General features: G+C 54.5%; 1 protein-coding gene across 3 annotated transcripts in view; it reads left to right on the top strand.

Annotated features, from left to right (window-relative positions):
* Septin3 (septin 3) overlaps positions 1-12,134 on the top strand; it is a 24,596-nt gene that overhangs the window by 5,915 nt on the left and 6,547 nt on the right. For 2 of the 3 annotated variants that reach the window (XM_033766197.1, XM_019208993.2), the window contains 6 exons: positions 3,753-3,941; positions 6,592-6,720; positions 7,148-7,229; positions 7,522-7,659; positions 9,020-9,137; positions 10,372-10,467. In XM_033766197.1, the coding sequence (XP_033622088.1) occupies positions 3,753-3,941; positions 6,592-6,720; positions 7,148-7,229; positions 7,522-7,659; positions 9,020-9,137; positions 10,372-10,467 (752 nt within the window). Of the gene's footprint in view, positions 1-258; positions 410-3,752; positions 3,942-6,591; positions 6,721-7,147; positions 7,230-7,521; positions 7,660-9,019; positions 9,138-10,371; positions 10,468-12,134 lie in introns of those variants that run through there. The other variant, XM_010634437.2, reaches the window with a different exon arrangement.

Below are 12,134 nucleotides of genomic sequence, written 5' to 3'. Positions count from 1 at the left end.
GCCACAAGCGCGGCCGGGCGTGCTAGCAGGGGGAGGTCGCCGCGCCGAGGAGCCCACGCGCGGTGACATATGCACGGACACGCACGCATGGTGGCACACACCCCGAGACTGACAGTCTCGGAAGAAGGCGCTCACAGGAACGGGGACCCAGATGCTCATAGCCCATGCTGGAGCACCCCGAGAAACATACGCACACCGTGCATGCAAGCGCGGCCGGGCGTGCTAGCAGGGGGAGGTCGCCGCGCCGAGGAGCCCACGCGCGGTGACATATGCACGGACACGCACGCATGGTGGCACACACCCCGAGACTGACAGTCTCGGAAGAAGGCGCTCACAGGAACGGGGACCCAGATGCTCATAGCCCATGCTGGAGCACCCCGAGAAACATACGCACACCGTGCATGCACAGGTACCAGGGCCACCTAGAGGGGATGAGACCTTGCGCCGGCTGACACATCAGTCCCCTTCCCCCACACAGACAGGCACCAGCTGGTGGTCTCCAAGGGAACTCATGGACCTCCTGAAGACTGGGGTGGGGGAAGGGGCTGTTGGGGGCCCTTTGCTTCTCCGAGTGGGGAAGGGTGAAGGTATCTATTGTGATTCCCTTCCTAAGCACCCAGGACTGGAGCTGGGGTGCCCTACGATTTCCGTCCCGGTGGGGGTGGGGTCTGGAAAGCTGGTGGAGACCCCCCAGCTTGGGAGACCCCCCCAACTTGGAAGGAAAGGAAGAGGGTCCAGCCCTACGGCCGGGAGGCAAGTGCTATTCTGGAGAGGTCCATTCTTACTGCCACCTTCCCAACAGAGGGGTGAGGTCCCTGGGCTGGACAAAGACAAAGCGATTTGTTTGCCTGTTTGAGAAAGTACCAGCGTCCCTGCTCGCCCTGGGGATGAAGGGTGCTGTTCCTGTGTCAGGTGGACAGTGCCTGTCCCTAAGGCGAGATGGACAGGTGGCTCCTGGCAGGGATGCTGCAGACAGATTCCCTCCTCTCCAGGGCCCGTGGGAGAGCTGTGAGTGCAGGAGGGGCCTGAAGGACGATGTGGCCTGGGTGGCATATTTGAGCTGCATCCTGCTGTCACCCTCACCCTGAGCTCTTCCCACCCTTGCGGAGCCCCACCAATATCAGTGGCAGGGGAGGAGGAGCTCGCTCCTTCAACTGTGGCCCACGCCGCAGCCATTTGCTGGCTGAGGGTCAGCTGCTGCGTACAGCGCAGCCACTGAGGGGGAGACAGGTGACGGTTTGAAGCGACACCTGCCTTGTGTGGGGCTTTCAACCACTCATCACTCATCCACTGCTGATGGCCTGGCCTATGCTAGGTACCTGGGCCACGGAGCTCAATGAGCCACGGCCCCTGCCTTAAAGGAGGGTGGAGACCGACGTGCATGCAGTGCCAGTTAATTCACGCCCATGCGTTTGTATAACCAGCACAGCAACCCAGCAAGACAGATGCTGTCCTCACTTTCCGAGGAGAAAACTGAGGTTCACAGTGGTCACCCAGCCAGGATTCAAGCCTGGGCCAGCTGCCTATCTGAGGCCTGTTGTAGGGATAGAGGATGGAGCCACAGAATCTAACTTCAGAACAGCTTTTGCTCTGTGCCCTGGAGGTGTTGCTGTACTTGTTAGGCACCCTCGCCTTGGGGGAGGGGGCAGTGACCTTGTTTGAGATTCAAGCGTGTCCTTGGCGGTATGCTTGCAGTACTTCTGGTTGATCGGAGGCTGTTAGCTTGTGATAGGCATGTAATTGGCCTGTGTGGGGAGGGGCCTGACTTGCCAGCAGGTGCTTTGTGTGGTGCACACAATAGGTGCTAATATGTGTTCACTGAAAGAATAAATGAGATCTGCCCACAGCCAGCCTATCAGAGTCTGTCTTGCGGGAGAAAGTACTTTGTCAGGGTGCTGCAGGTGACAGGCCAGGACTGAGCAGGCCATGGTGAGGACACGTGCTTTGTGAGAACACCCCCCCCCCAACACATGGCTAACTTTTTAGGCCTGTAAAGTGGGATTCAGACCACACCCAGCCCTAGATGGACGTGTTTCACAGACAGGTTGTAGAGACCAAGTGGGCTCAGGTGCTGAGGCATAAGGGCAATGGAAAGGGCCAGGCTGTGTGAGCAGCTGGACAGGAGAAGTGGGGCATGGGCCCTTGGTGCAGGTGGGGGCCCTGAGCCACGGGCGTGAGTGGAGGAGCAAACCAGGCTGCTGAGAGTCAGCTGCCGCAGGGCTGAGCCAATCTTATTGCCCTCTGGAGCCACCTGGCTGGCAACAGCTTCCTGGGAAGCAAGAGGGAGCCCAAAAGGCCCTGGGGGAGGTTCCAAGGCTTTTTCAGATTTGACTGTGCCTGGGAGTGACAGGGGACAGAGTGTCTTGCCTATACCGGTGAAAGGACCAGGTGGCAGGGGTGCAAGAGCGGATTCCTGGCGAGCCTTGGGGGTGGGGAGGCAGGAGCTCCGGTCCCCGCTCCCTCCTGCCCATCTGCTGCTCCATCAGGCCTAGTCTTCTCTGAAAGGCTGAGACTCTGCAGGGTGATGATCATGAACTGTGAGATTCTAGAAAGGCAGAGCTGGAAGGTGTCCTCAGGGAGCCTGGAGGCCAGTAGCTGTACTTGTGAAATTAGCCTCTGGGGCCCGCACCTTTCACAAGTGTTGCCACTCCATCTGCCCTCCAGATGAGCCTGCGAACTTGGAGGGGCAGGGGAAGAGGATCTGGGCTTTGAGGCACCACATTCAGTGCTTCTAGGCATCAAATCCCAGGTAGTGCTCACGGCAGCCTTAATCAGAACCTGACCATTCCACAGAGGAGGAAGCAGGCTCCTAGAGAGGAGGTGGGCTGCCCATGTCCATCCCACCCACCTATTTTATGGATAGGGAGATGGGGCCACTTTATTCTAGAACCTGTGCTGGTCGGCAGTGACCTGTGGTGGACCCCACAGATCTCTCCTGTGTGTCAAAACACCCGTGAGCTTCCAGAGCTAGAGACTGTGGCCTTGCCCTGCTCGGTAGGGCTGTTTCTTCCACTGCCCCAACATTCCCAGAGCACTGCGTGTCATTTTAGGCAAGTGACTGCCCTCACTGGGGTCTCATCCCACGGACTCAAAACTGTGACCGAGAGGGTGTTGACACCCCTACTTTGCTGCTCACAGAACAGAGGGGACACTGAGGTGGGAGGAAGGAGTGATCCTCTCTGCAGAGAAGAGCAGCCCTGTTTGCTTCTAGGAGACAAAGCAGTGGAAGCCAGTGACGGCCGATAGATGTGAGACCTAGGATCCCAAAGTGTCTTTGTCCTTTTTGGCAAGGTAGGACTTAGGTCTGAATAACCCCTGACATTTCTTAGACCAGCAGTTCTCTACTGGGGTGAAGTTGGTACCACCTAGAGATATTTTAGTTGCCACAACTGGAGGGTCACTGGCATCTGGTAGAGACCAGGGGTGCCATTAAACAAGGTGCAGGACACACCCTTGTAAGAAAGAATCTGTCTGGATATTGTTAGACACACAGTTGTGCTTTGGGGCAAGTGCCCAACAGCTGGAGAACTTGTTATTGCTGCCGATTTTGCACCTGGCCTACTCTGTGTTCTTAAGCAAGTCCTTTGCCAACTGGGCCTGTCTCTTCATCTATGGAATGAGGGACCCACACTGGGTCACATTAAAATCCCTTCTAGTTCCAACTCCGAGTAGTAGTGCATATCGGTGGCTTCCACGTGACCTCTGCTGTCCTTCCGTCTGTCCCACCTGCCCCTCCCGCCCTGGCTCTGCAGGGCTCCCCGAGACCAGGACGGACGCAGCCATGTCAGAGCTGGTGCCCGAGCCCAGGCCTAAGCCGGCAGTGCCCATGAAGCCCAGCATCAACTCCAACCTGCTGGGCTACATTGGCATCGACACCATCATCGAGCAGATGCGCAAGAAGACTATGAAGACCGGTTTTGACTTCAACATCATGGTGGTGGGTAAGGAAGGCCATGGGGTCCCTGGAGGGCTTGGGGTGGGTGGCGCTTGGATCCCATTTCTTTCCTCAGAATGGCCTCAGCCATGGCCTCTCTAGGATGAGTTCTTTCAGGAGGATTTGCCGTGTGACTCACAAAGGCCTGAGCCTTTTCTTTCCCCAGAGTTATTGATCCAAGGAGTGGGAGCTTTGAGTGGGTGGCCAGCCTGGCTCTGCCTCCAGCTGGGTGTAGGTGGGCAGCTTCCTCATCACCCTGCTCTTGCTTTCAGGTTTTTGGCATGGGAGAGTCAGCAGTGTCCTCTCTACCTCCAAGAGCAGGGGGGAGGATCAGATGGAAGGTGGTCTTATTTCTAATCCTTTGTGATACTTTAAAACTTTGAAGCCAGGTGTGGTGGCACATGCCTATAATCCCAGCACTCTGGGAGGCTGAGGCAGGAGGATTGAAAGCTTAAGCTCAACCTGGGCAATTTAACAATTTAGTGAGACCCCATCCCCCACACCAAAAAAGAAAAGAAAAGGCTTGGGGATGTGGTCAGTGCAAAGGCCCTGGGTTCAACCCCCAGTACTGGGGAAAAAAAAAGCTTCAAGAGAATTGTCAAGGATTTTGGTCACTGAGAGCCATCACTGGGTCATAGAATGAATGGGGACCTTTGCCAGATCTGAGTGAGGTCTGAGTTCACTCAGTGTGAAACAGGGAGCTGGGCACACTTTCTTTCCTCTTCCTCCAACTGAAGCAGTCACAAAGTCTGTCCCTTTCTTTTCTAAATGCCTCTGAGGCCACATGCTTCTCTTCATGCCTGCCACTACCCTCCTAGGCCAATGAGGCCTCTCCCTGGCACCAAAAACAACAAAAACAGCTACATCTGGGCTCAGTGCTAAACATGTGCCTGCCACGGACAGGAGTCTAACTCCTCGGCCACCTGCCTCAGCGCTGCCCAGAGTCGAAACCTGCAGCGAGACAAGAAGCTTGGGCCAGAGTGTAACCCATCTGCATTGCTTTGCTCTAGGAAAAGTCAGCTGGCTAAGTATTGTGCTCAGGGACATGCGGGGTTCACCTCCTGGTACAAAACTCGGATGGTTCATGGATTCGGCAGGCAGCCAGGTGACAAGAAACACCCGGAGTGGCACCAGGCCTCCTGGGTCTCTGTCTCCTTTCTCCTCTAAGCTGTTTTGCATCAGGTGCCTGGATAAGCTTGTCACCCCGAAGAACTCATCAAGTCGTCCTTCCCACTTGACAGCCCTCTGATGACTTCCCTTTAACCTCAGGACAAGTTAGATTCCTGTCCGTGGCAGCCACATGTTTAGCACAGAACAGTAGCTGGGTTTTGTTTGTTTGTTTGTTTGTTTTTTGGTACCAGGGATCAAACTCGGGTCTTTGCGCTTGTGAGGCAGGCAGTGGAACCACTGAGCCAAATCCCTGGCCCCTCAGATGTAGCCGTTTGAGTAGAATGGATCTGGGTGGCTTCTGCCAGCTGATTAGCTGGAATGAGAAATGCACCTTGTTCTCCATCCGTAGTCTCGTCCATTCCCCTCCCCCTTGCCTTTGGGTCATAAAAAGACTGAGGCCTCGAGGGGCACATGTGACATCCAAGAGGCCTTCTGGGCAAGCACCACAGTTGGGTCTCAAACCCTCGGCTCTTGCCTCCCAGCCTGGTTTTCTTTCTGCTAGGCTGCAAGAATGCTCTGGAGCAGCACCGCTCAGGCCTCCCTGTCCCTGGGCTTCTTCTGGGAGCCCAGTCAGACAGCAGGTCTGGGTTGTGGGTTTGGCGCGGATGCTTCTCGCACACATCCAGACGATGCCCGTGCCGCTCTTCACGTGTGATCCGTGCGCACGTTAAACCTCACGAGGCGCAGCTTAGACCCGTGTTCTCAGTGCATCTCAGCTGTGGCCTCTTCTTGGAAGTTCGTGCTCCCGCTGGGCTGCTCAGGTGACACAGGTACACAGGGAGCCAGAGTGAGGGAGGTGGAGATGTTAGTGCTGTGGCCCTGGCTGCCTGGCTCTCTCCTCCCCCTGCAGTGCCCTGACTGGCGTGTACTGAACAGGACGCTAGGGCTTCTGGAGCACGGTTGTAGAAAATACGACACTCGAAGAAAGAGCACATATGAAGCCAAGAGGTTCAAGTCCCTGGTCTTGCATTTACCAGTTATATTGCCCTGCATACATTTTATGTTGCAAAAGGATTAAACTCGCTGGGGCCATCTCGACTGGGGATAAAGATAGCTGTGCCGTGGCTCACAGCGCTGATAGGAAGATGGATTTTGTGAACAGATGGGAAACTGCTTAGGCACTATGAGGCAGTGTCAGCATGCAAAGTGATTTTCTTCTTTCTTTTAGTGTTGTTAAAGGTGGACAACTTCAACAAAAGGCCAAACCAAAATAAAAAAATGCTACCGTAGGTAAAGTCAGCGGTTGTTCCCTCTCGCAATGGTCCTGGGACTCCAGGGAAGAGAGAAGGGAGAATTTTCACTCCATCTGACATTTCCCTCCCCAGTAAGCAGGAGGCCATTCCCACTTGCCTCCTCTCTGCTCGGCCCCTCCACCCATTGCGCTGGATCACAGCCCTGGAATTCTGTCGGCTCATTTGAGAGCTGCGAGGCTCAGGAGGTGGACGCGGGTGTCTCCCACCTTATCTCCCTCCCTTGCCTTGCTGCAGGCCAGAGTGGACTGGGCAAGTCAACGTTGGTCAACACACTCTTCAAATCCCAAGTGAGCCGCAAAGCCGCCAGCTGGAACCGGGAGGAGAAGATTCCCAAGACGGTGGAGATCAAAGCTATTGGGCATGGTGAGGACCAGCCAGGGCCTGCATGGGCTTTGTCTAGAGCGGCCTGTGCAGAAAGGGGAAGGGATGAGGTTTTCTGGGGAATAAGACACGTGGAAGACAACGTCAGGACAGAGAGGAATTCAGCATTAAATGACATGAAGCAAACTCCTCAGACTGCTGGTCCCAGAAGCAGGTGAGTAGAATGGAAAAAAAGTGGGTCTTAAGCTAGTTGAAATGGCCCAGGTAGGATTCAGACAGAAGTAAAAGTAGAGAGCGTGTTCCAGGAGCATGAGCAAAGGTTATTGAGGTGGAGAAGACTCTGAACTCTTCCTTTCCAATCACTGGTCCTGGGGAAAAGAGAGGCTGCCAGTGGACTGCCGTGCTCCCGAGATCACCTAGGGCACCTAGAGCACTGGTGTCTCAGACACCCTTTCTGTTTCTTCCTCAGTGATTGAGGAAGGTGGTGTCAAAATGAAGCTGACTGTCATCGACACCCCAGGCTTCGGAGACCAGATCAACAATGAAAACTGGTATGTGTCTGCCCCTGAGAGTTTCACCCTAAACAGTCTGCCAAGATGCGAACAGATTCTTTCCTGCTGAGCACTCTCTGCACCTGCAGGTCCCTAGAACCCAGGCGGAGACGGGGTCCCCGGGGAGTTCTGCCTTGGGTAACTGCCCTTGGAAATCATCCGTGTTGGGCAGGACGAGGGAGGATCGATCGGCCTTGGGTGTCCTAGACCTACGGGGTGAAGTAGGACGCGAGAGAAGTGCAGGGGCTTACGATGAGCTCCTGATGTGTCCTGATGCGTTCCCACCCCTCAGCTGGGAGCCCATTGAGAAGTACATCAACGAGCAGTACGAGAAGTTCTTGAAGGAGGAGGTGAACATTGCCAGGAAGAAGCGAATTCCTGATACTCGTGTCCACTGCTGCCTCTACTTCATCTCCCCCACTGGACACTCGTATGTACCACTTCCTCCCCTGCTGCTGGGTGTGGCTCGGGTTCATGTCACCGATGCCTGCTCTGGATTGGATGATCAGTACCTGTTCTCAGCTGGGGAGGGCCAGATGGACCTTGGGATTCCCATGGCCTTGGGATTTCTCAGCCTTTCCAACAAGGAAGTCTGACTTTCTTTCCAGAAGGCGAAAGCTGGCCATCATCAGCCCCCATACTGCCCACTGGGGTCCCAGCGCAGCACAGCTGTACCAGACAGAGGACTTGGTATATGGGTGCAGAGGGCACCTCATTTGTCCAATGAGTATCTGCTTTTGGACAAGGCTAGTGGTTTGGGGGTTAGCAGGAAGGGTAAGACGGGGGCTAGTAGTTTGGCAGGATGGCCAGCCTGGCACATAGGCCAGGGGTATAGAGATGAAGGCTGACCACAGCAGGAGATTCTGAGAAGTCAGTTTGGGAGGAGCAGGTGGGCCACATGCTGGGAGGTGTGGGCATAGGCAGAGGCCAGGGATCCACTGGTATCTCAAGCGACCTTCCTGCAGGGGAGTGTGTGTCTCATGATTTGTTACTGAGGCCAAGTGCCAGGCCTGAGCTCTGTTCTTAAGGTTGGCGTGAGCAAGGTAGATGCTGGGCTTTGGGGGCATCGGGTACTCAGGTCTTCAGTGATGGGGGAGGGAGGATGTGTCCAGGTGCGGGACCTCAGTAAAAGGTTGTCTTTTAGCCCTCCTTAGTCTTTGACCCGTGGTCAGAAGGAATCACAGACGACCTCACTTAATGAGTCCCTGATTGCAAACCAGAGCCAGATCGGGGCCCCAGAGCCCTAGGTGCAGATGCCTGGCCTTGGCGAGGGGCACACCTATCAGCTAAGCCCTGCAGGACTAATTCTGGGGGCTTGGCAGAGGCCTGTCAAGAAGTTCAACCGTAGCTGGGCATAGTGGTCCATGCCTGTAATCCCAGTGACTGGGGAGGCTGAGGCAGGAAGATTATAAGTTTGAGGCCAGTCTGGGCAATTTAACAAGACCTTGTCTCAAAATAATAAGAAGGTTGGGGATTTAGCTCAAAATTCTCTGAGTTCAATCTTCAATGTTGTGGAAAAAACAGTACAGTCCTGCAGGCAGAATGTGACACACAGGAGTAGCCGTAACGTAAGGACGTGTGGATAGGGACGCCATCCAGAGATGTTCCCAGGACAGAGAACCCCTAGGTCAGAAAAGGTGGTGGCCTGAGGTGGGGCCTAATGAGGCAGGGTTTGCATGGACAGGAAAGAAGAAAGGGGAGCGAGGGACACGAGGGACTGTGTGGGCGGAAGACGTGGGGAGCTGGGGAGGTGGCAGGTGACTGACGGTCCCACCTTCTCTGGGCCCCAGCTTGCGACCCCTGGACCTCGAGTTCATGAAGCACCTCAGCAAAGTGGTGAACATCATCCCCGTCATCGCCAAGGCCGACACCATGACCCCGGAGGAGAAGTCTGAATTCAAGCAGAGGGTGAGGGGCCCCTTCCTCCAGCTCGCCCTGCCCCCCCTGGGTTCAGGCTGTCGTCTTGCTCTCATCACTGCCTTCACCCTCACTGCCCGCCTTCCCTGACCCACTTAACCACTTGGGAGGCTGGGCTGGCAGCTGTGGTACCCATGGGCCAAAGGTAAGAGGTCGGTGCATCTGGAGGCTGCCCTGTGTTCACCCTCCACACCTGCCTGCCACAGTCACGGGATACATTGGTCACTGTGAACATGAAATGACTCAGACTTTAGATTACTTGAAGACTAGACTTATTAGTCAATGAAATCCCCTGCTCGTCCTCACTGACTGTCAGCCCAGGGCTGGTTTCCTTTTGGGTAGGGGAGGGAGGACGTGAGAGAAATGGAAAGATGGTTGCAACCTTTAAGAAATTTACAGCCTGGCATGGTGGCTCACGCCTGTAATCCCAGCACTGGGAGGCTGAGGCAGGAGGATCGCTGTGAGTTTCAGACCAGCGTGGGCTACATAGTGAGTTCCAGTTCTGTCTCAACTACATAGTGAGACCCTGTCTCAAAAAAAAAACCAAAAAAAACAAACTTACAGTTGTGGTCAGGGGTGGTGGTGCACCCCTGTAATCCCAGAACACTGGGAGGTGGGGGGATTGCAGGTTGAGCCCAGCCTGGACGACTTAGTGACTGAGACCCTGTCTCAAAGTTTAAAAAGGGGGTGGGAGCTGGGGTTGTAGCTGAGTGTGAAGGCTCTGTGTTCAATTTCTAGTACAAAACAAAAAACAAATAAAACTTCAGACAACATTGAAGAGGCCTGCATGGCACCCTGGAGGAGGTGAGACTTTAGCCATCCTTGAAAGGTGACTGCCAGAGGTCTTGAGCTGGGGGCCTCATCTCTTTTCCTTACAAACAGGGATGAGTACCCAGGCCGCCAGCACTGTCCAGGGGCTTCTGGACTGAGCTGTGCCTCTTGCCCAAATCCTGCACCCTGACATGTCCACTTTGTGCAAGGAGCCGGAGGCCTGGGCCTGCACCTCGAGACCCCTCCTCCTGTCCCGGTGGGGTGTGTAGTTATGGAATGGCTTGCATTCCCCAGCAGGACCTTCCTGTTGCCCAGGGCCTCGGAGCTGAGGTGACTCTGGATTATCACTTCTCTGACTTTAGCTCCCATACATGCACACACACACACACACACACACACACACACGTCTTCTGTGATGACACTTGGCTACTTTGCTTCTCCTTCCTGCCTCTAGGTTCGTAAGGAGCTCGAAGTAAATGGCATTGAATTCTACCCCCAGAAGGAGTTTGATGAGGACTTGGAGGACAAGACTGAGAACGACAAAATCAGGGTGGGTACCCAAGGCACTGTGCACCACACAGGTGCCCCCTTGATGCCCTGGGATGTGTACCATGTGCCTCTTCTGCGTTCCCACCTCCTTTTCACTCTCTCTATCCCCATGCCGCCCTGTCTGCCACCAGAGGCCCTGGCCCGGGCTGTGACCCTACGGCAGGGCTCCCTGCACCCAGAAAGCCCGTGTTCCCTTCCATCCTCAGTCAGCATGGACGCATCCTCTTCCCTCACAGGGTCTGGTGTGGGGGGATGGCACACTGGGCAGGAAAAGCATCAGGTTGGTGTCCAGGGCAATTTGTGCTCTAGTCAGATCCTGCTTCCGTTTCCCCTTCTATGCAGTGTAGGAGTTAGACTCTCCTAGTGGCTTACAGGCTATTTTTCCCCCTGGAATAGTGGGGGAAAGCTTTTAGAGCTTTCAATGGTAGTAAACAGCCAGCTGCAGTACACACGCCATAGGTTCACCACCACTGCCCTAGAAGGGCACTTCTAAGAAAATGAAGTGGCAATGACAGGTGCTGTGCAATGGCGGGTGCCTTTTTCCCCAGCTATTTGGGAAGCTGAGGCAGGAGGATCTCTTGAGCCTAGGAGTTTGAGACCAGCCTGGTCAGTATAGTGTGGATGTCTAAAAATGCCCCCAAACCAAAAAACAAATCTCAGAGATCCAACACAGTAATACATAGGAACAGAGTTGTTTGGCTGCACGACATGGCACAGAGCCCTGCCTTCCCAGTGGCCCCTGAGGTGCCTGCTGTGAAACTGAAGCCTCCCGGAAATCTGGCTTAAAAAGCAGCCTGTGATTTCTGGGTCCCTTTCAATTCTAAACTTGTAGAATTCTGTAATTCTACATCAGAAGCCTGGAATCTAGTCTGGGCTCCTAGACTAACTGGCTGCAACCTGACTGCATTTGTCTTGAGTCCCTTCTTCCATAAGCGAGGACCACGGAGATGTGTCCCCGGGCACCAGGGACTGGTTTTGTGGAAGACAGTTACCCCACAGATGGGAGGAGGTGGTGACGATGACGATGGAGGAGGATGGAGGAATGATGTCTCGGGGATGACTTAATGACTTAAAGGAGTGTGCAGCCCGGACCCTGCACCGGCGTTCCGCTAGGGCTCTCTCTCCTGTGGGAATGGAGCGCCTCGCTCATCTGAGAGGAGGCGGAGCTCAGGCTGTGTCCCCGTGATGGGGAGCGGCTGGAAATGCAGATGAAGCTTTTTGCTTGCTGGCACTTGCTTTGCCCAGCACTTGCTGTGGGGGCCCCTTGCTAACAGGCCCTAGAGCGGGTTAGGGACCCCTATCTAATCTGATATCGTTAGGACAGGTAGTTAATTAAAGAGTCCATTGACGTTTAGGGAATTGTTTTTTAAAAGTGTCGTGTACAAATCTTAAATGTTTAAAAGTCAACATTTTATGATGATAAAATAAAACACACGTTGTATTCATCAATCATACCTTTCATATAGAGCCAATGCCTCTGAGGATAAATCCTTTCCTTTTTATTATTCTTTTGCACACTGAGGATGGAGCCCAGGGTCTTACCAGCACTAGGCAAGCATTCTACTGCCGAGGCTGAGCTACCTCCCAGTTAAAAGCACATTTCGGGGTCGGGGATTTAGCTCAGCGGTTCGGTGGCCTGCGCAAGGACTCGAGTTCAATCCCTGGTAC

Source organism: Fukomys damarensis, unplaced genomic scaffold (genome assembly GCF_012274545.1).
Source record: "Fukomys damarensis isolate Sample0158 unplaced genomic scaffold, DMR_v1.0_HiC HiC_scaffold_19, whole genome shotgun sequence".
NCBI classification, from domain to species: domain Eukaryota; kingdom Metazoa; phylum Chordata; class Mammalia; order Rodentia; family Bathyergidae; genus Fukomys; species Fukomys damarensis.
Note: the sequence above shows the minus strand (reverse complement) of the source record. Positions and strands in the feature narration are given on the sequence as shown.